The 25,257-nt window shown below is 38.0% G+C and overlaps 1 protein-coding gene across 1 annotated transcript in view; it reads right to left on the reverse strand.

Annotated features, from left to right (window-relative positions):
- Positions 1–25,257, reverse strand: part of LOC140164549 (LIM/homeobox protein Lhx5-like) — a 52,840-nt gene that overhangs the window by 21,556 nt on the left and 6,027 nt on the right. Inside the window, exons 2-3 of the mRNA XM_072187854.1 lie at positions 23,013–23,212; positions 13,901–14,295 (exon numbers count right to left, since the gene is read on the reverse strand). Of these exons, the coding sequence (XP_072043955.1) occupies positions 13,901–14,295; positions 23,013–23,212 (595 nt within the window). The remainder of the gene's footprint in view (positions 1–13,900; positions 14,296–23,012; positions 23,213–25,257) is intronic.

Below are 25,257 nucleotides of genomic sequence, written 5' to 3' on the forward strand. Positions count from 1 at the left end.
AGGAATGTCAGCCCTCAGTTCAACAAAAATGGATAAAGTACATACGGCACAGTACAAAGACCTGATGTTGGCATGATGAGCTATGGTCGGTCCGAAGTCTTTGGTCTTAATAAGTTGGTAATAACTTTGAAAGTTGCAATATAAATGTGTAAAAGAGGTCTCTAGGGTTGCGGTAATATGGCTGATAAGTCGTCAGAGGAAAGTGACCCGTTCACACATTGTTGTCTATCAGATAAATTTTATGTTTAATTTTATGCATTTTTTTTTCATCTTCACCGATGATTCGCAGCTTTTGAGAGTTTTTATTTTGTTTTTCATACATGCTATATCAATTCTAGCAGTGTGCTACCTATCTCTAGTATAGAGCCTCTGCCACTGCCCAATAATAGCACAAGTAATTATGAGGTCTGACATGTACAAGCAATCTGACTCTTGAGTTCTACTGTTGGACATCGCAATCCGAGGGAACTGAACAAGTTCTATGTGCTACCCTCGCCATCCAATCTTGAGTTGTGAACTTGCGAAGCCAGGTAGCCGGCCACACTTGCTTTTAATGACAGATACAATCTTGTAACAAAATTTATCATATAATGCTGAAGGTGAAACGCCCCGCAGACAAAAATTGGCCGGCGCCGTAGTGACGAACTTGTCCCGACAAATTGTTTTCTAATAGCACAACAGGACGGAGGTGCGAGGTTCTCTGTTATCGAAACCCGTCCCTACCACCTATTAAATCCTACTAGGCACACATTTACAAGAACCCAATCCTGCCTCTTCGAGACTCTTTCCATTCTTCCCCATCACTCGCTCGTTGCAGAGTGCCGAAAAAGGCCCGTGGGTTTTTAACACGGTTCATCAAGAGGTGAGGACTCCACGAAGTCCCGCCCGGGCTCGGATCATGACGGGAGATCTCGCTTTCCAACACTAGATCTTATGCTACAGGGGATCATTATAACTTGTTGTACTACTGCATTTATCATTTTACTATACCATTTTTCTCGTGTACGTCCTAAACTAGCCCTGCGGAGGTGCTACGCGTCGCTCGATTTGCGGAGTTCGGATTGGGCCATTGAGCTTCAGTACCCATGCATTCAAGCTCGTTTTCATTTTGACAGCCAGTTACATTCTCTTCTCTCCTCATTTTCTACACTTTTTCACTACATTTTTTTCTCAAGATGGTGAAAGTATCGCCGGCAGATATCCAACCATATAAGCTTAACGTGTCACGATGGCAACCAGACCGACAGAGGGCTTCGTAGCCTCATACCCAATACCGTCTCTCTTCAGGGACCCCAAACAGAGCCATGCCCATAGGCATTATTGAGAAGTGGTATTAGTGTATTAGGGCTGTATTACATGACCTGTCACAGAGACGAACAAAATTTGAGATATCGAAACTCGTTCTTAACCATAAAATTTACATACGATGGTCTAAACATTCATACATAAAAAGTGCCTTGAACTTGTTTTCCTAGCGGTTTATTGCAGAGAATTGAAGAGAGTTGAAACAGTCACCATATATACGGAACAGACTCGTGGATTCTAATGCAAGATATCTGAAGCCATGAGCAAGTGTGTAACTGCGTATCATCCGTATGTCACAAATCCATACAAAATCCTCTAAGTTTGATTTCAAATATTGATCAAAAACATCCAAAATCGTGTATTTTATAGTTTTATATAATGTTATCCAACTGTACTTTAATATTATAATGCGTAGGGCTCAAAATGCGCATTCATCGCATTCTAACACAGTTGCGCTTACCATAAATATTCGCGGCTAGACTTTTTCTGTCCGCAAAAATACAAGACAGACGAGGACTGCACTACGGAGGTGCTGGCATCACGTAAACGGAATCGCGTCGTGTGAAATGACAACGTTCCGACCTGAGAAGGCTTCAGGCTTACTAACTGACTAGAACATGTCCTATTTCACACTTTAACATGACAAGAAACACTACGAAATGCTGTTTCGACATTGTTGCCCGCGCAAGCAACAAAAAAAATTTATTAATGTATTCAAAACGAGTACAGAGGTCCGTGTTTTTAAATAAGGAGTTTGGTTGCCGTGGCAACGGGACCCAAGTGATGGATGTGGTATGACAGTTACAGAACACTTCTGGTGGAATTTGTAACAGTTTAAGCGAGAAAGAAAAAGCTGGTTACCACTCCTGATTTGTACGAAAATTAATTATAATTGGGGCATTTGATAGCTCTAAGTTGTTATTAATGGTTAATATTTACATAAAAATGCAGTGGATATTTTTTACATTTACTTTGGTATATACAAGCAATGGCAGTATTACACAATTTGTGATCTTTCATCTTTTCTATTGCATGAAAATAATATGCCCCACACGTATCTTGGACTGCTGGACCGAAACATAAATAATTTACAAGAAACATGCAGTTAAAGAATGGAGGGACTTTTTTCAAATTTAGATTCCAGTATATTAATAAAACCAGAGACGTGTTCTTACTTTCCACATTGGAACTGACCTAGAACATTGGGTACACCCCTTAAGCACATTCTAAAAAAGCGTGGACGTCCACGTTTTCCTATATGCCTATTAATGTCCACGGTTAAATAGTAAACGCGTCAAGATGAGGTCCATGGTCGTACAAATGCTGCATGTAAATTCACCTACACGTGAAGGATCTGCAACATCTTCTCCCTGCACTGTTTCTTATTGCTTGTACACCCAAAAATGATATTGAATGTATTGGGTATAAAAAAACGCATACTCCACAACCTGAGGTCAACTTTTGAATAATGGTAGTTGGATAGAGGTCATTGAACTAAGACTGAAAATGCGACTATCATTAGGATCCACAACATGCTCATCTATCAGGGCACAGTTCTTTAACCCCAATACATATTTACATTCATTGAATGACCTTTGAAAATGTGGGTACAAAAACTCACTCTGCACCTTGAGGTCAAATTTTGAACTATGAGTGTTTAATTGAGGTTATTGAACTATGCCATTGGGATGAGGCCATTATGGTCCATAGTCAGTGATAGTGATGAGCAGAAATTGTGTTCATTTGCCATCTGCATCTGACAAGTAAGGATGAGGATGGTCTTATCAAGCTTTATCAGAAACAAAGAAATCACCATCCTCCGTGCGGCAGATGGTTTAAAGCTATCATACAGCCTCAACGTGGAAAATCACCTTCGAAGTGATCATCAATTATCAACAATAGAACAATATTGATGCTTTTGACTTTGAAATAACGAACCGGAACATTGAGATTGAATCACCTAAAGATATAAAAGCAAAAACGATACGGCGATAAAATGGATACTATCACAGGTAATTGAAAATATGAATTCATAATCATGATGATCGTGATAACATTGGACAATGAATGTAAAGGTGGGTTGAGTGAGACTCAAAGGAGCAAAATTTCTTTAAAAATATTATTTAGAACAACCATGAAGGTACTATGTTTTACTTGGTCCAATTAACTCTAACCAGAATGGGCTGAGCTTCAAGCGGGAGGTTAACAACTATCTTGGCGCCAACCCATCAGCGCTATCATACTGATAGCAGTATTCCTTGCATAGTTCAGACATTAAAAAATAGTATGGCTTAAATATTGTCTTATCTTAGTCATCTTTGGGTTGAATGCAAGGCCCCGGATACAAGGTATCAGTATTTCTCAAAGAAAACCGTTTGGCATGCCTGTTTAGGACGTATACATCCTATTTCTGCCTACGTGTAATGTTTTCATTATAATCCTTATTTTGACAGTAAACAATGGTTTATGGTTGTTTTAAAAGTAAATTTTCTTACAAACAAGTAAAATATATAAATTGACAATCATGATACGCGGTAGCTAGCCTTCCTGAAGTCGTGACCTTAAAAGGTCACCCTCGTCCCGTGTCATTCCACCCAAGAATTATTACACCGTCGGGAGATATTAGCACTTCATTTGTTCTTTCACCGCGTTTCAAGAAGCTCGTAAATCTCCATCAAAAGCACGGGAGAAATTAGAAACATGAAAACATAAAACTTGAGTCAGTTCAAAGATCACCTGTACTGTTTGTGTAGTTTTCGTGCCCTCTGAACCCTTCATAGGGTAACTGACATTTTTCGGTTTCTTTTGAAAAGTCAAATTTGTATAGAAATTAAATCATAATTCTAGACATTAACGTTCCTGACAGTTTTCTATATGTTCCGACTGCCAGGACTGTGGTTCTCTACATTGTAAATTTATGGCATACAATGTAGAATTACTTGTTCCAAACATGTTTGAAATTAGTAGCAATTCGTCTAGTAATAATTCAAGTCATCTGCATGCCCACCAATACCGCTATTAGATTCCAATTTCTTGCTTTTTATAAAGAGAATATATTATTATTCACAATCTGAATCACGTATTTTGGTCATTTCAGGGTTAACACGCTAAACCATTCAAAATATAGGCTATCATACCATCGACGAGGATAAATCATCAAATGTAGGCCACGCAGATTGACAACTTCTTTATGGAAAGATTTTTACTTTTTTGTTGTTGACGTTGATGTCTTTGTCGTCTTCGATATTGTCTTGTTGTTGGAGTCACTTATCAAGTTCACTGGTATAGCTCCTGCAGTGGCGTAGCCAGCACTTTTTCAGAGGGTGGGCAAAGAGGGGCAAGCCAACTTTAAAGGGGGCAAACTTTGACGAAAATGGTCAAAAATGGGCTAAAAAGTAGGTTAAGAATCTTGCATATCAGGGCGGCCAGCATCCAACTGTGGGGGTAGGGGCAGACTTCTCACAGGGGAAGTTGCCCCTCCCCCCCCCCCCTTGGCTAGTACGCCCCTGAGCTTCTGCTCTTTTGTGGTAGTGTCTCCAGCATCACTGGGTGACATTCTTGTTGTCAAACATCATGAACACACATAGGCTACACCTTTGTTTTAGTATTTTACGAGCCATCATCTCTCCGCACCATAATTCACGATGCCCACCTGCCCACGGTATGGGTAATTGTGAACACGTGTACCTACAAATCGTCTAGAATTTTATGGGTTTATGACTATTCCACCCACAAAATATTAGTAGTGGGGTACCCCTGAGACAAGTTTTGATGTGTCCTTATCGGGTAAGATTTGACGTGTCCTCATATCAGGTCATGTCAGGACAGTAGCTATATGTGTTGTCTCTCCAGTCTGGAAGAAAGTGCTCATGGATATGTGCTTCTTGGCTTTGGAAATCCGAATTTCCGCTTTTATTTCGCAATTGTGGTGCGGTGGTGGGGATGGGGTCGTGGTAGTGGTAGTGGCGGCGGGCTGTGATGGCGGTGTTGTGAGTGGGTGGTGGTGGTGGTGTTGGTGGTGGTGGTGGTGTTGGTAGTGGCGGTAGTGATGGTGGTGGTGGTAGTTAATATATAAACCACAATATGCTATGAGCTCAATGTATAGATCAAAAGACATTAAGATATAACGTTGGTATCCTTGCAGAATTTTGATAAATTTCGTGGCTGTAGTAAAATGATTTCATGCTTATAATCTTTAATTTACAATGTACGGTATATCTAAATAATAAAAGGCACCTCACATTATATACACGATGCACATAGAAGTTGGAACACGTTCAGAACATGATCTTTCTTCTATAAATCAAAAATACATCCTATGATGATTTAGGCTTGAATGTATTTTCATCTCTCTAAAGATGTTAAATGCCACATGAATTCGACATTTCATGATACGCTTTTTCATGATTCCTCTGTGAACAAACCCTGTTTTCTGCAAATCACGAATAGCCCAGAGCAACATCAATGTTTACGGTTGAGGGCTCACGACGAGTGTCGTTAGCTTATTTAGGCTTCACACCTCCATCAAAAATCGCCAGTGCTACACTATAAACACATGTGTGCTGGCCAAGAAGACGGGGTTTGATAACAGGTTTGAATGTCTTGACGAAGTGGAAAGAAAAAGGAAAAGTAAAAGCGATTTTCCCATGTACAAAATGTAACCAAGCAGAAGAAACAACGTGCGTTTTACCTCCGGCGGTTTCGAGTCTGGAATGCCCAACCTCAAGGCGCTATTCATGACCGCTATACCTGTTTATGACGATACTTTGCCTGTACTTGCTAAGAACTTTGCCAGTTAGAAAATGCATAACTGAAAACATTCATGTTTAAACAAGTATATAAGTGATCAGGGCAGGGAATTCTGATTATTTGACGTAAAAAAGTTTGGACATGTTGGACGAGTTGTCAGATGCAAGTGATAGAGGGCGCAGTCTGCACTTGTTAATGTTAGTTTAGACCATAATAACGTAGATGTTTGGACCAGCAATATTCTAGTATCATGGCTATAAACGTGCAACTTAAATTCTCAAATTACGATTGTCACAATGACAAAATATTTGATATAGACCCCTAAGCTTAACGATTAAGCTTAACCTCTTTGTCTTCTTTCCTTTAGGCCTATATCCATATGAAATGAAACCGTTTTTGATGGCCCATACATCACATGTGTTGTCACTCTCTTTGTATTACAACTGACAGAAGTGGGTAAAGACCCCAAAGCATGCACCCCACTAACTAACCAGTTACAGGGGAGTCACAGGTAGGGGAGAGAGTTCGGCTGAAGGTCACTTCCAAATTCATTGGCGACCCTGGAGTGAAGACTGGCAACTCACGCGATAGAGCAATGAGAGTCCCGCACCCCCTGGCTGGATGCGCTGACATTGGATGCTCACTTGCTACTGCTTGTACCAAACGTAAGGGCCATGCCGAGTTAAGTTGTGAGTTATCAACATGCCTAAAGAATGAACTTGAATCCAAGTATGTTATGATACTCGATATGTCTCTTAAGGTTAACCTCTCGTCTGCTGCTACTCAAGCCAAAAAACTTAATAAATTTTGCCAAATTTTGACATCTTCATTTACGAAATGCTCCCAAAATACAAAATAGAAACACTGTCTAACATTGGACCAGTGGTTCTTGTGACCAGTCGCTATAAAAGGATAATATCTCAAAATATTGTGCACTTTCATTGACTTTCTTAAAATAACGCAGCCATTTGTGCCTTCTTCTGCTCATCTCGTAAACGGGTCTACGAGTGACAAAGGTCCAGGCAGCAACAAGCTGGGCTCAGCTGGGGCGAGAAAATTCAATATAGAAATGAACACAAGGGTCCTCGCCTTGTCAGTGAAGTCTCGCCGACTATTTTAAAAGAGCAAAAAAAGCCCACAACTATACAACACATATAAGAGAGAGAGGAGTCGAATTCGATTTAGTATTGAGTCTTGTGAGTAGCACGATCAGGTTTTAGGACACCGCGTGCAGCAGGGCATGCTGCTTGGAAGGAAGTCCCGGTGTACTTTCCTTTCGCAAGCTGACCCCTACTCTAACCAATTCTAATCATCCATAACATAGCTATGCTAATTTTATAGTGGTGCCGTTTTGGAGCACATGTAAATATTTTATTCATCACAAAGAATAAATTTTGGTGGAAAACAAAGACGGGGATGAAAATTTATACATCACCTTCTTTAACAAAGCAGTTTGTATAATTAACCTTTTGAAATCACAGGGTAAGAACATAAGTAAGACACAAAAGGCCTCTGGTGTAGAGAAGTTTGAATTTCAAATAGAGCATACAAACAATAATGTTTAGTTATCTGGAGGGTAGTATGTAAACGATAATTTGTCGTCTCAGTACGAGTTTCGCCTCCAGACATAATGTATCTCATTTTGTCAGTTCAAGGGATGGAAGAAAGTTAGCCACTTAAATATCACTTATCTTGACTTCAATCAAGCGGCACTAATCGGCTAACATTGAACCCTCTGCAGATCACTTTGAACAAATTTGTGGGCAAGTAAATGGTATATCCATTTCTGAAATAGTTTTGCACATGATGATTTGCTGTTACAGTTTTGCCAGATGAAATTATAGTAACATATTGTTGATAACATTAACTGCATAAACATCAACAGATGGGTAAACACTGAGTGGTTAACTTATTAGGGACGGCATTTGTATGACGGAAGGGGTAGTGTAACAAACAGTAATTTGATATCGGGAACATAGGTTGCGTAAACGACATACTTTTAAAATACCAGTGTCATGAACTTTTGAACTTAATCGCCACTGTCAAAATATGACATGTTGCACTGTACTTATACTGTTATAGACAACTTCCAGCATATAGTGAAACACGATGAAGAAAGATCAAACTATGAAATGCTCCTGTGCGAGCCTAAGGCATTTTTAAAGTGCAGTAACATTGTTGAAGAAAAGAATCTTCGGACAAAGGACCATGTCTCGCTCAAGGTGCTAATTTTAGAGGCGTACATATTTTATCAACATGTATGTGATAAGGTGTTTGACATGATATTAAATACTGTCGTAATAGATAACTATTATGTTATTCTGCACATGTAGAACATGGGTGAAGCTTGGGGTATTGAAGTTGTAAAAAAGAAAGGTGATGTTGGCGCGCTGATACTTGCTCATGGGTGTAAACCAATCCGTTCAAACTCCTGTTGAGTAACGCAGAGGACAACTAGAAACTGTAGACAACCTGGAGCATTTGCTACAAATGAAATTAATCAGACACATCATAAATCGACGCGTGTGTATAGCATCATATAGCATTTGAACGGTTCTTGGCTAGAATACCGTGATACTATTTAGCCAATATTACTATTACAACTATTGGCAATTCAACGACGTAAAACGTAAAACTCTGGATTAGCTGCATAGCGTATAGGTTTCACTGACAAAAATAGCTGAAAGTAGCGGAGAAATCAACCAAAATTCTCCAAATAGGCTACACATAATATAGAGCAAAAATGGTCCCGTATAAGATTATTTTATTTTATTTTCCCCATACATGTAAATGGTCTTGATGGTAACATTTATAAGCTATTTACCTCAAGACAGCCTCCAAAATAAAGTGAAACACTAAATAGTTCCCTGTTCCATATAAGGAGCGGGAACACCAGGAGGGAGATATCCCCGTCCCATTGGTGAATACTATAAATCGCCTGGCAAATCTATTTGGTTCTGCCCAAAGCACGGATCGTTAATTCTTCGTTTTGTACCAACAAGTGCGAAGATAAACAGATCATTGTTAGTTTTCATATGAATTCAAGAGCGCGATATTGCCCGCGGTGAGCAATCATGACATCGATTTTTGTCCACAAGTCAATGTGCGTGAATAAAAAGTGGTTTTAGCAGACGACTCGAGCAGACGACGTGTACTGACAAGTCATATTGAGAAAATAAACAGTTTTCTGTGATTTTTATCAAAAATCAAAGGTTTTAAATAAACATTTGAAAAGTCAGTTTGTGACCAGAAACACTACACCATATGCATCAGTCAAGTCTCTTGTGTCCAAAATGATATGAGAAGTTACTGTACACACACCCCTGAATACAAAGTTGCCGTCCTCATGTTTAATGGAGTAGCCATATTCATAGCAGAAAAATACCGAGGAAGGTGGCAAAAATAAAACATAATAAAATTATATTCTTTTATTATCCACTTTCGCTCCTTTCAAACTCAACTTTCCAATTTCGAGACGATATTACGTAATTCCTTTTCCTCGAATTGGTGGATATTTATCAAGTCAATAAATCATCACCATCTATATAGGCAAGTCATTTTAATGTGTGACATAAACGACTAGACGTATTCATCGCCGTTTAGGAACTTAATTGGCGGGTCTTTACGCTATATATCGTCTGCATTTAATGACCTAACGATATGAATACGACGAGTATCATTGGGCGATATCTATCATAGGGGGCTATCCCAAGATGCACTGCGCCAACCATTCACCCGCGCTATAGCCTAAACAATTACCGGTACTATACTAGGGCCTACATCATAATCAGATCATATCATATCATACTATATCATATCATATCATATCATATCATATCATATCACTATCATATCATATCATATCATATCGTATCATGCATATCATATCATTATCATTATGAAGCAATATTCCTATAGTAATTTTAGGGCTAAAAGCGGAAGCCCTGCCTGAGCAGTTCTTTTGGGGTGAACCAAACCTGACTGGTTATCAAATCATAATCAATGACAAGGTTAATTATCTCTGAATTTTACAGGTACTAATTAGTGTTTTAATGTTATTGCATCAATTAGCAGAGATAACTTTTATCACTGATTAATTTAATAACCAGACAGGTTTGGTTCACCCCAGAAGATCTGCTCATCGCGGGTCCTACTTTTATGATACATAACCGGTCAGGGATGCCAGTGGCCTGAAGTGACTTCGCAGAAAAAGGTTCGCGAATTTGGATTATAAAGCCTCAAAACGGGCTAAAAATAAATAAAACTGCGGAAATTTGGAGTAATAACAAAAAGTAGGAAATCAGGTAATTATACCTGAAAACTGGCATCTCTGAATTGCAGAAATAAAATTAATTCACTGTTGCACAAAATAATGATACGTAATTCCACAATGCATTATGGGTAACTAATCTCATAGTCCGCATCATCAATAATTCAGTATCGAAGTTACGTAATGTTACTATGTCAACGGGATCACGCGCTAGAGTAATGAACCACGATCGAAATGATCACCACATAAAGTATATGGCACTCGAAGGCATACCAAAGTAGCGTGATCCGGTAACCAAGAGAATTACGTAACCACTTCGATGCTGAATTCACGGTGTGAGCTTTAAAGCGGCGCACAACACTGTCCTATTCTACACTTGTAGAAAAATTGACGATGATAAAAAGAGCATTCATGTATTGTAATATAAATAATTTGATATCTTTTATCATATTTATTTGTTGATCGTCGGTTATCGATCTAAACAGAAGCGACGAATTTGACGGTTGGTCATCATGACCAGACCACCATCGACAGAAAGGCCTTACGAAGTGTCAAACCAGTCAATGGTCAAACCGGACCAATGGCCAATACAGTATGGTATCATCATCACTGTCATCGTCATCGTCGTCATCATCATCATCATCATCATCATCATCATCATCATCGTCGTCATCATCATCATCATCGTCATCGTCATCGTCGTCATCGTCATCATTATCATCGTCATCATTATCATCGTCATCATTATCATCGTCATCATCATTATCATCATCATCATCATCATCATCGTCATCATTATCATCGTCGTCACGCATGAACTAAGAGGTCGTTTTTAATCGTCATTGTCTTTATCATTATTTTGCTGGTGTATGCATTCATGCATACCGGTACCATTTTAAATACCCTACACATAATCATAATGTGTTTAGGGTCGCAAACAGTTGTATCCATAATAATTATCATATTTAATTTAGATAGGCCTATGAGGGAGGGGAGCAGATCTCAAATTGTCATACGAATTTGTAATTTTGTATAGTACCTTCAAAACAGAGAATTCATACAGCTGTATTTGGACAAAGACAACGAGCCCGACAACGAGTCAGACCAACTGCACGCAACAGCATTCGGGATATGCAAGGTATCATAAAAATTGCTTGAATGAGCTAATCAGCTAAGAGGTCGTATCATTATAATCGACTCATCATAATCATTATATTATTGATAATTACACGCCAAACTGAGCGATATATTTAGGAATGATAAGCCGAATTAATATGTTTATCTTTTTGCCTCTTAACTATCATCTTATAGGGATGGGCAATATGACAGAAGCGGTAAATCCCGATAAATCTCATATTGTGTAATACGCTGATACAAAGCTTCATCATGTTCACAGCCTCAACTCTCGATGGTCAAAAAAAATACACGCCCCGTGATAGTTGAAGATGATTTTTGAGGCAAAGCAGAAAACTGCTGATCAGTCAAATATGATCCGTTAATCTATATGAGATTATCGATAAGCAACGCCCATGTTATTGATCACCTAAATGGATTAAATAGGATCATCTGAAAACGGCGCGTGTTATCCCTAGCATCTCCGTTCCTTTGGGACTCCATAATTCCATAATTCGTTATTTCGTATGCATGCTGCAGTTCTTTTGTATATAAAGATTTCGAGAAGTAATTTTAGGATGATCATCGCTCACGCCATTTTTTCGGCAACGCTTTCATGCTCAGAAAACCAACATGTATGTTCTTTTGAAAAAATTGTCGAGAAGAAATCAAAATAAAAACATACCAAAGTGGTTTAAAATGTCTGAAGGGCATTATACCAATTCAAGTGGGTGTCATGTCAATAACAATAGGGTTTGTTTAGTCGCCGATCAAACGATACCTTTTTTGGCCCGTTTAGCATAAAAATAGGACAGACAGAGAAAGGAAAGCTAGGGCACACACAAAAAAGGCCATACTATTTATTGTCTGGTCGCAAGAAAATACGGAAACAAACAACAGTTTTCAAAACATATCGAGGGTTAGTGCAGCAAAAAGGTCCAAAATCCAATAGCTGCCCTATATACATTTGGCAATTTCGGCATTCTATATTGTATACACATCTACATATATATCATCCGGCAGCTATTGAAGATAGAACCCATTTGCACCACCCCCTCAACATAACAGTTTCAGGGTTTTTTGCACCAACACATTTCAATGTATAGCTTCAGAATCGGTATGTCAACTCTTTAAATAGTGTCCGATAACAGAGTACACAAAATGTATGTATACATGTAAATTCGATACTTATAATAATAAAAGGAGCATGCATTGATCATTGATCACTGACGTCTTGTTTGGTTACTCGAAACTTGCAAGTTTACATATATCCTTGCTTGTGTTATGATCAGAATTTAGATCTTCTTTGAGCAAATATTGAAATTTCACAGCTTCGAGCTTCAATTCATGTTATTAATGTGTAAATGTTGAAGCTTTTTTTTTTACGTTTGTCGGTTTTATAGATGGAGCATGGAGGCTTCGTCCCCGATATTGCATGACATGGCTTGGTCTGCATGACCAATGCTATGTCATGACATGGTCCATGGTGGAAAAATCTTAAATCTATTAAACCTTGGAATTGATTGCTCAATTACAGTTAAGAAAACCAACACTGAAAATTAGCATTATCCACCTTTTAATTTTGTAAACTGGGGTCATTAACCCACGAATTACACTGCACAGACACCACAAAAATGCCGGCGTAATTATGATCAATTAGTCATTCAGAACAACTGCCCTTGCCAAATAATTTGAGACTATTATCACTATTTATTTAATTTGATTGAAACAGAAAAATTATCGTTATTTTCACCCAAATAATCCCTCCTGAAAAGTCACGAGCTTTGGATAGCTTTTCGCTTTCAAATGTGTGATATACCGCAATTAATAATGGTCTTAGAAAGTGGTTGGTTGGCAGATTATTTCAATCGGTTTAATGATGCATAAATTCAAATATTTTCTTCAACTTGGCAACTCATCAATATTATTGAAATCAAGTTTGAAGTTTGTCGAATCAGTGAAAGAGATGGGTAAAAATTGATTTGTGCCAGAGAAGCTGAACTAAATATGGGAGAAAATGCGAGGGAAATATTAACATCAGAAAAAATGTCAAATTTTGTGCCAATAATATTGAAACCACAATATTCTTCATAACACAATAAGAAGATGCTTCATAACAAAAATTTTATGAAAAATCAGAAAATTGATAGCTGAATTCAACTATTAAAATAATCCTGTTTAAACTGGAGTGTTTTTTTAAACAGGCATATTTTCTTCTTCATCCAATCTGATGCCATGCCACGATGCGGTACATCCATATCACAATTTTAAGAGCACCAACGATGCAGTAGCTCACAGCATTGGTTGCACTCCTGGGATTGATCTATCAGATCATTCAGATGCAAGAAGACACTATCACGTCAACATCAAGACCAAGACAAACATAAAAGCCACACCGTTTTGACAGATTTGTGTGTGGGGTGGGTGGGATGAGGTGTTTGTTTGTTTACACTTATAACTCACCTGAATAACTCTCATATTAAGTCCTGTATCCTGTGCTAATTGTTCCCGTATGTGTCTAGTAGGTTTAGGGGTAGCATTGAAGGCTGCTTTTAATGTCTCCAATTGTTTAGCCTTTATTGTTGTCCTAGGACCCCTTCTTTTTGCACCTGTTGTTGCATTATTGTTCTTACTATCAGTGTCCACAACATCTTCTTTTGTTCTCTCCATATCATCAGTGGCTGAGTTGCTAGGGGTGGGCGATGTCTCTTCTTTGAAATCACCGTCCATGAGATCCTCACTCTCGGAGTTATCCGCCGCACTCGTGTCCGGATTGCTAGCTGTATCACAACCGTGTAATGAGCCGTTGAGACCGATGCAATTGTTGTTATTTTCTAATGAATCTGGTGATTTTTTGACTGAAAATAATCAAAAAAGAAAACAAAATGCAAATTAGAAATGAAGTATAGTTTTAGTACAGGCACAGATAATTTGAATATACAATTAAGTGTATACGGTTTGTATCAAAATTTCGACTGCTCAGTGCAAGAAGTGGGTAAGTGCAATAGCTGCCCTGTGAACATTTGGCAATTTACACACAGTATAAGTACTCGTCTACACATGGCAGCTATTGCACTTACCCACTTTTGATACTGAGCAGTTGATTTGCTCTAGTCACTGCCGTTATAAATCCAAGGTTCTTTATGACTGTCCAATATGACAATAACTTAACTTTAACTTGAATTGAAAGTCAAATTTAGCCATAACCCTTAAACTATTCATATGCGAACATTATTTTCGAACCTTCGACATGGCTGGTGTCTAACTTGAATTTTATCATGCAATGCCTCGTTCACATTAGGATTGCACACATTGAATAAAATCAATTATTTGTAACCAAACATATTTCTTTCTTTGCCTATTATTTGCATATACAATTTTCATCTGTAGTAATTCTTTTATACACGCGAAACAGTTTCCCTGCTTGTAAACTATTATTGCAACATTCATAACCGGTCTGCGATTAATTAAAACTGTCACTACAAAGCACCAAGCCGATATTAAATGAGCATTTAACCTCCTGATTACCAAATAATACAATTGACACATCACACTTTCCTAATTAATTAACTCGCTGATGGCTATATGCATGGTTTATAATAAGTTGATGTTAAACATTTTTATATTGGTGCGAGGAGGCGATGTCGACAAGCCTCTTGCCATATCGGTCGGGCTGGACGCAATACAGTGCCATCCACCATCATACATGACGACATTGATCAGTTAATACACAGACTAGGTATAGAGGAAGTTATAATGAGTTCTAAACGGATATTAAATTCATTTAATAAACCCATTGGTGATTTAAGTGCCAATAATATAGTCGACAGTCGAGTACTGTCAGTCGTATTTGTTCGTGGATACCGTACACTTCTCGCTTTCTCTACGGTTTATTTACATGCATGGCCTGTGTAATATTGTAATAATAAGCACTGTAAAGGTGCCTGTTTTCAAACGATTACCATTGTTATACTTTGTGCGATACTTTGATACATTTCTGAAACATTTAATATCACTCCCGGAAAATATATTGCAGTGAATTCAATTACAGCAGCTATTTTTATTAAAGTGGATAATACCAGACTGAATCTGTGTAAATACTTAGTCTTAAAATTCAGTCGTTTAACATTCACACAGTAGCAAAGTAGTTTTTCCGTTTTTCGGAATATCAGTGAGGATCATTCTATGAATTTTACTACACTCATAGAACATGGACAGCCAGACAGACAAACACACACAGACAGGTATAGTCAGAGATTTCCCATTGTAAGTTTATAAAAAGTACCGGAGCGAAATTGACATGGACCCGACCCTGACCTGACCTCTCACCTTTGACTTCTTTAAAGGGCGTTATTTAGTTGATTTCAAGCGTACAAATTTGCACACTATCATTAAAATAGATTCAAAATACTGTTACAAATTTGGTGACCTTAGAAACTAGAAAGACATTATTCTGTTTGACATGTTCTTGTCATCGTTTTAACAAGATCAGGATTAATTTTCCCCTTGTCCCTCGATACCATTTATAGACCTTAAAATCGCACAATACTTTATTATAGAAGTCAAATTATCGGAGGTTTTAGAAAGCCAGTTGCCGCAATCATTTAATGCTAAAAGGAGAATTTAAGTCTGAATGACAAGCAAAGCTCCGTATAATACGAGAACACAAAAACCAAAGACGCTAAAAATCTACCAAGGACAAAAGTGTAACTTATATTATAAATAAGTAGCTCCTCTTTTATATCTAGGGCTGGGCTCTATATGATACAAGGCTGGGCTCTATATGATACAAGGCTATTAGTATTATCATTATTGTCTCTTCATTATGTATTTTGACCTTTGTGTGAAAATTCTTAAGTTGTGTACGTGCATCTCTCATAGATTACACACCCCAACCCACCCCACCCCAACATACACTCACCCCCAACAGACACCCCTCACACCCGTGCACACTCAGTTTCACCCACCCCACATATTCATTGAAAATACATTTATTTTTCATGCATGACACGTTTAAAATAGCATGGTTTAGCAATGTAGTTTTACCATTTCTTGCAATGTCATTGAGAACTATATTCGTTAAATCAACACCGTCACAGAATCATTACATAAATAGATCCCAAACCACGAGAGAGATTCAAACGAAAAAGACGAAAAGGGGAGACCTGTGTTGATCATCGGTAACCATGGTAATTGGTGAATTCTGGCTGCGACTTATCGATTTTTAAAGATAATTTGATGCAAACAGCTGAAATATCCAAACTCAACTTCCGTCGATGTGTCAAACGAGCATTTTTTTATCACTTCGAGTTTGTACTTGTTCGAACTTGGAGAATCTTGTTTTTTTAAGTGTATGCACTTCATCCCAATAATTATAATGTTCTTTCACATTTCAGAATAGAAAAGGTGCATGAATTATGCAATGTTGAACTTCAGCATGTTCGAATGGCTTTATTCGTTGAGTGGCGCACAGACTGCATGAGTGAAGTTCATGTTCGTCAATACTAATACACAGAGAATGTATATGCTCAGATCATCAGATGTTGAGTATTTTCAAATATTTAGCTTTCTATGATGTTGATAAATGATAAAAATTGATCTTGAACACAAATTCACCTCAACATACTGCTCAACTACCGCCCTATCCTATCAAACATGCACCTAATTGCGCGAATATATGTGACATTTCTAAATCGGGCATCAACATTTTCAACTATATACAAGCACACACAGGCTACATCCCCTTAGGATTTCAAAATGTTTATGATATACTTCTTTCTTTCCATCTATCTCCATCGCTCTCTATCTTCAAGCGTTTCTTCAAAGCGGAATCACGCCCGGACGACATTTTGCCCATCAAAACCACCTGCCCCTCCTTCATCCCTCATCCGTTTTTAAAACCAGGGAAGACCATTTTTGGGCTATACTGCAGCCGCAATAAAAATGGGTCGATTTTGGGACGATGACTTCTTTCTCTTTTCGTATTTTTATGCTCATAATGAGCAAATGAAGAGTAATATTCATACTGTGTATTGCCTTTTGGTCCTGTTCAAAATTCGATCGGAGCACGCGAGTTACATGCATGGCTAACGACAAAACATCTGCTTTATGCTTCCGAATAAACTACGTCGTGTTTTGCAAGCAAGATATAAGGAAAAGATGCACGGCAAAGCAAATGATATGTACACTAATAAAAAAGATGCACATCTACCTCGCACTTGCATCAAAGTGGGTCATATTGACTTAAAGAATACATTAAATTTGTCACTAGATGTGGAAAGCCTAGCCTCTCGGTGTTGCTCATGCCGTTTTTGTTTCGCACCTTTTGCTTCATTACGGTATAGTTGCCTCAGGGGGTGTCTGATGCAGAAAGTCTAAAGATGGGCATGACGGACAGAGCTTATATTTGACGATGGTGACCGTGAACGCGCAATAGAAAATCATAACTGGCTTTGTTAAATATTGATAAAATATTATTTATGTATAAAGAATGATGTTGTGAGATGGATGTCTGGGAAAAGATACACATAAGAGTGTGCTACGAATGAAATTGTACATGCATGCACCATAAGATAGTACATCATCGTGCATTTAATTGCTGCATGCTGTATGTGAAATATGCAACAGCATACAAATACATGGCGAAGTTGTGAAAAGTATAGATGATTTATTTGTCTATTTCGTTTCTTTGTTTATCAAAATCTGAACAACAGAAAACAGAATCATCAGGCACACCTAGTCTCATTCACTGCCAGTTTTTGGCCTTCCTAAACGCGGCACCTTGCGACTGGCCCGAGACTACACCGCGCGCATTGCATGATGGTCTGTCGGTACACAGAGACGGCACAAATGTCCATCATTTCTGTCATAAAGTTTAACAGCACGCGACTTTGTGTACTTTCTGGGCCGGTGTATAAGCATTGTTTTACTTTCATAAAACATGCAGATGTGTCCAAGGGTCATCAATCTTGCTCTCATTATCATCTATCTCAGATGGAACCTGTCACAAACTCACGGCTTGCAACTAAAACCGCTGTCTCTGTCACGCAATAGTAATAGTTCAAACGGTTTGCAACTAAAAACCGTTGTGTGTCACGCAATAGTTCAGATGTTCAGAGCCAAAATGGTCTCACAGAAGTTTTTGTACCAAAAATAGGCCAATACAAAATGTAGGGCCATATGCATATATTGGGGGTAAATAAACAGCATTTGAGATGAATTGTTATACAGGAACTTCAAGTTCAAAAAGCTCGTTGCGAAGAATATTTGCTATTTTTAAGGAGGGATTTTTGTCAATCTGTAAGAAATGGACGTTATTTTTATACTTTGCCAACATGCGCATCTATCAGGGGCACAGTTCTTAAACCCCAATACATTTGTACATTCATTGAATGACCTTTGAAATTTGGGTACAAAAACTCATACCCTGCAACTAACGGTCAAATTTTGCACTATGATTATGTAATTGAGGTTATTGGACTATGTCATTGGGATGAGGCTATTGTGGTCCATAGTGAAGGGTACACCTCATATCATGCTTAGATTTCTCACAAACCATCAGAACAATTGCACCTGTCCGAACTGCTCCAGTGGGCCTAACTGAATGACTGCACAACAAGACAATAATGTATCGAACAACAAACACACCATGCACTAACGTCCCCAGATACTCATGCAAGATGGATCACCACCCTGAAGGAATCGACCCCCGTCCCCCCTATCTGTCACACAAGCATACATGATCTAGGCCTAATAGGGCTACCAGCCGAGTTGAACACGGGGCAAATTCTGCGGTAGATCACTAAGATCAAGTCCTGTAACATATTGTTCCCTTGGCAAGTTTTTTCACCGCACGTTTAAGCCGAGGAGGAGACACTCTTTCTGTTACTTAAAAGTAGTGTCCCCGCTAGGTCATGAGCTTGTTTTGGTGAAGAAAAGGCAAAATCCCTTGCTACTGGAAAATGATGAGCGTACCAGCCGTGTGTTTTTGTGAAGGATTTTACACCAATTCCCTTGCCTATAAGACCGTTGGGAGAAGGGCTCAACTCAGGGCCACTGGTCACTCCTGATCGGATCTCAAACGAGAGCGGCACCAAACATCCCCTCAAAGTCAAGGATTTGAGGATGTGTTGAAAGATAATGGAATTCAAAAGAAGTTCATGGTGCAAGATTATTTCAAAAGAGCTTCAAAGATTATTTCAGAGTCCCGTATCAAAGGATCTCAAATTCCGTTTTGGCAACCACGGTGTGCCATTTGTATTGTCAGATCATCGCATCAGTTCTGACTGAGTGGGATAAGAATGATAAACAATTTTGACTGGTATACGAAGAAAACACTTTCAAAAGTTTCAAGAAGTTGTGACTTTCACGTCTTATTATGGCAACATTTGGCATCATGGCGCCACTGATGTTAAATATCATGAATATATATTTTTCAAAATATACCATTCTTGGAGCATTATCACCAGGACCTCACAAGTAAATTTAGAAAACAATTCTCATAAGTTTGACAAAACATATGCCAAAGACCAAAATATATGATAAAATGTGGTATGTTTTTTTCATGTTCCGGTGTTTTCGTCACTTTAGCAAAACCGCATATTATAATGTATATCAAAATCGTATCATTTATCAAGTGTCAATATCTTACATTGTGGTGACTTTAGGCTAAAGCTATAGGCGTTACTAAACAAATAGACCCCTACAAATAATTAGACACATTACGTGAACTCTGAACTTTCTTTCACATTAAACATGAACTGACAAATCGTCAACCTATGTTCTAGCACCAAAACAATCCAACTTGACCAGCAGCATGATGGTCCAGTCAACTACTCGACCAGCCTACCGTCATGTCCTCATTTGACCTTTTGGAATTCACCTTATTAGGACAAATTGATAGTAATCTGTCGCAAATTACACCAACATCTGTGGCCTTGTAACCCCTTTACCGCCTCTCATTTGGTTTACAAGATTTATGACCGGACATCATCCAATATGTCAAAATATCTCGTGAAAACCTAAACCCAGTGACACCCGACCTGAGAAAGATCGCCACAAGATTCACGGTCGCAACTATGGTTGTCCTGAAAGTACTATACGGATGGACGTTGATAGATTCAAGTTCATCCTCGCAGTGACATGTGGCATAACAATATCACACATATGGATATCATAAATGATCATTGAACGCGCTACCTGAATTACGCATTCTGTGGTATGGCAATTGAAATCCAGTCCCATTATGAATGATCATCATCATCATCACATCATGATCATCGTGTCGGCATTGTGAGTTGTCATTTTAACGACATTCGGTATTGTGATGATAGTAATTATCATTATAGCCAAACACGGTATGGTTGAAGTTATAACAATGATTCCGATATACTCTTGCACCAATTAATCCCTGCTTGCACTTTTTAAGTGTAAACTATTCAAATCTTTAATTAATTTTATCACCAGAGCGCATCGCGCACGCGCACATGGCCACGTGGGTCACAGATTGGACATCATTATCATTTATATAATTGCAAGTTTCAAAATGGTTCAATTTCGGTCAAACAAAAACACAATTTCTAGTGATTGCACAAAGATCATAATCACAATAAGAAGAAAAGCAATCAACTTTCTAAGTTTAATTGTGCCATGAAACAATTTCAACAAAAAGTTCTGCACCCCCGGGCTTGCAGGCACCCTACCCAGTATCACCTAATTTTTCGACAAATATACATGATATAGCACTCATTTATACTTTCATTTCGTGACAATGTCCCTCGTTCATTTACATTACGTTAACAACCATCATCATTACAAACATCATTTAAGGAAATTAATTGTGACCAACAAGTACAAATTTGAACTTAATCGTGATATTGGGGATATTAAGGATAATCAAATTCAGTTTATTAGGGTCGGAAGTTCGCAACATTCCCTGCGGCTTGGTATCCATGCATGGTACATGTATACATGGTAGGGGCCTGCGTCCTGACATGTATACAAACTCTATACATAATTTGATTACATATTTTTGTTGCAGTTGGCATATTTTAAGGTGACGTACAAGCATCGTCTTTAAAAAGGAATGCATGCTTATGTTAGTACATTTTTATATAATTTTGTTGAAGTATATTTTCAGCACACAAAAGGTATATGTCAAGATTTCTGTATGACAGGATTCGCACCTAGGTACACTATGGGCCACAATGGCCTCAACCCAATGGCATAGTCCAATAACCTCAATTAAACAATCATAATGCAAAATTTGACCTCAAGTTGCAGATTATGAGTTTTTGTACCCAAATTTTCTAAGGTCTTTCAATGAATGTGCAAATGTATCGGGGTTAAAGAAATGTGCACTGATAGATGAGCATGTTGGGGATATAGCTACTCCAATACTTCCGAATATCACTGTGAATTCGTGGCTCATTTTGGGCAAATTTTATGAAATAGTGTTGGGCGATATTCGATTTTAAAAGGCACGTATAGCGTCTATATCAGTATAGCTCAAGGGATATTAACTGTTTCTTGTGGTTCCCACATGTGTTTGCCTCCTTTATTTGTCTCCCTTCCACCAACATCACCAGACCATATACATGATATAACCCAATTCATCAAGTTAACATAATGAGCTATAACCAATTAATGACAACACCAACATCATGAGCATGGTTAGCTAAATGTTGCTCAAAAATAGTAGCTCGTGTTTGGTCGACGATATTTTATAGTTCTATAACAGGACTATTATGGTTTTAAAAGACATGAAAAAAACTTAAGCTGCCCTTTTCCTAACACCACCCCCTACTAACCTTGCATGTATGAATTCCACCTGTGTACACAGCCCGTCGCCCTAAGGAAAACACTCAAACCCTACTCCACATTTAGACACGTTACAGTAGCACCCAGTAGAACATAAAACAACCATATTCAAGAAACGTTTCACCTCATCATGTGAGCATTATTTCTGCATCAATTTTGAGGAGATATCACGTTCTCTGGGTTGGTTTCGGGGACGAACGGAAGACCTCATGGTGGTTGTGATGTTAGGCAATGTATTGTTTTTTTGAGTGTGCGAAAGTTTCTTTGTTTACATGACGAAGCACCAATGTTCATATCATGGGTTTTTTTTTCATAATGTTAGTGTTACATTATGTCTTCTGATATGAATCTGAAAGGTTGGACGTTGACGTAAATTTGTTAAGTTTTGCCAGGAATCGAACCCATGCACAAATCATCACACCATCTTTACACTCTTCTTAAAACAAAATTGCGAATGGATATTAAGTGCCTCCCTCATACCTGAACCTTCGAAGGGATTTCTGCATATTTAAGAACCCTTTGGAGAACCATACAGGTTCTGAAGGCTTTATATAGAGAACCAAAAAAAGGTTCATGAGAGTGCATACTGTCCAGAAACCACTAAAAGGTTGCTCAATTAGGCTATATTCAAAATGCACTGCACAGAAATCGATTTACATGGTTCCATAGAATTTTAAGAACCACTAAGGGTTATGACGAGAGGCCTGAAGAACCACTTTGGAACTTTTTTTTTTAATGTATCTTATTTTATACTCACAATGTGGTTTGTTCAAGTAGTCGTCTTTGCAGATGAATTGGTTTTCGTCGACCACATAGAGTTCTTCGCCTGTTGAGAGTTGTTTTCTGCAGATCATACACGTGAAACAGTTGAGATGAAACACTTTGTTCCTGGCTCTTCTAACCAGGTCGCTGGGCATTATTCCCGATGAACAACCCGCACACTTTGTTCCGTACCTCCTATAAGTAAAAGAGAGTTTAATATTATGATTATTGTTATTGAAAAACAGTATTGTTTTTAAAAACTAAAAAAATTAATGTGCAACAAACACGATCAATTATATTGAAGTAGAATTATTTGTTTTTGGTATAAATACCTCCTTTGTTGCATACCTGTATGTATGATATAATTTTTGTTGGATGCATGATCTATGGGCAAAATCAGAGGAGACCGGTACGGTGCGTAGTGGGTAAACAGCTAGAGTATCAAATTGCCCATCACTAACCTGGTTAAGATTCATAGACATAAATAATTATAAGATTGTTTGCACATGGCCTTGTTGGCGACTTTCTTTCAAAATCGTAAAACAATGATGTACAGATTTGTTATCCTATGAATGAAATCTAAAATCAAACAAAGTTACGAGCACCTTGCGATTTCATCTTGAATCTTGATAACAATAATCCTTCATCTATTATTAATTACGTTGTTTTTCATTTGAGTCTTCTATCATTGTTGCTGCTTTAAACTTGTTTGGTTTTCGGATCCTGGAGACCTGATTGTTTACTTCAAGTCGCCACGTGCTTTCGGGAAATTCCCTAAAAGCAACTTTTTAAGAAACCCAGTCTCACACATATCATTTCCAAATCAAATAGATCATCGTGTGTTAATTACCTATAGGTAAACTAAGAATCGTGTATTATTTTGTTTGTTATATCGATGATACGTACGAGGTGGCATAAGCAGTGTATGCCAAAGTTCTTCAATCAGCTGTTTTGACCAAAAACAATCAATTGTGCCCAAGTTTATCAATTTAATTCTATGTTTTAATTGTTTCTGTCGCGTGCGTTATTGGTTTTGGTCGTCAGGCGACTTGTCTTGTGCATGATGTCGCGAGAAAATAAAGTTATTATAAACCAACAAATTTACATAGACCTATACTGTAATCAGATTAATGATGATATGGATAAGGCATAGACCCTAGAAGATAATGAGAACTTTAGGCATGTTAATTTTCATACTGATGATTCGATAATTTATTTTGCAAAATATTTTTCAGATGTTGTTGTGAATTTGGAGTCAGCGGCGATTTCAAAATCTGTATTGTTATAAGTGCATGGTAGACACCCACACTACATCTTTGGAAGGGGACAATTCAAAATTTGCAAGGAGAGAGGGCAAATTATTTTCAGCTCAAAAGTTCCACGCCCCTACCCTAACTCCAGGTAAAAGGTCCCCTTCACTGATTTCATCGTTATTTCTTTTTAGTTAATTTCGTGCCCCCCCCCCCCCTTCAAAATAATAAGATTCCTGAAAAAAATGGTGACCTTAGCCTGCTTAATTTTAGTTCCCTATAGTTCGCACTGCTTGTACTTGAAATCGCTGGTGCTTGATGAAATTAGTGGATCAGGCGTATAAAATCAGAAATTCAGAAAATATAAACTGCACTTTAATAAGCTTTAAAAGACCAAAAAAAAAAAAAAAAAGCTTCTTAGCTTTACCCTGCTGTGCAACTCTTTAAGCTCCCACGTGTATACAGTAAATAGAGGTGTTTTAAAAGACCAGAGAACAACAAGAAGTGTTTATTTATTTTGCAACTTGGTGTAAAGAATAAACTGAATAATAATCATTATTCTACGTTCAAATTCTTGACTTCATCCATTTAACACGGTTGCTTACATCTATAGAGAGTATTTCACACAACACACCGAGCTTATTGGTCATGAACTTTCTTATATAGGTGAACATAGAAAAATATTTTGTTCCCAATTTGGGTCACCATATCGGTAGGTAGGCCTATATAGAAAACCAGACATGTCAGGTTGCTTGCTATAAAAGAATGCCGTACACCGTGTACACACTGCACGGGGGCGATTTTTGACCCGACTGATCTTTTTACAAATTTCATAAGTCACTTATATAGTTTGATATTTTACACACGAAACAAATCATGACATGCAGTCTTTTATGGACATCAACAATATTATTATCTCAGATTTTCATTCATAATTTTACGTATAAATCAAGATTGTGATTGTGTGTTAATAATATGTGTATGTTTTAC

The sequence above is a fragment of the Amphiura filiformis genome, chromosome 11, assembly GCF_039555335.1.
Source record: "Amphiura filiformis chromosome 11, Afil_fr2py, whole genome shotgun sequence".
Lineage (NCBI taxonomy): Eukaryota > Metazoa > Echinodermata > Ophiuroidea > Amphilepidida > Amphiuridae > Amphiura > Amphiura filiformis.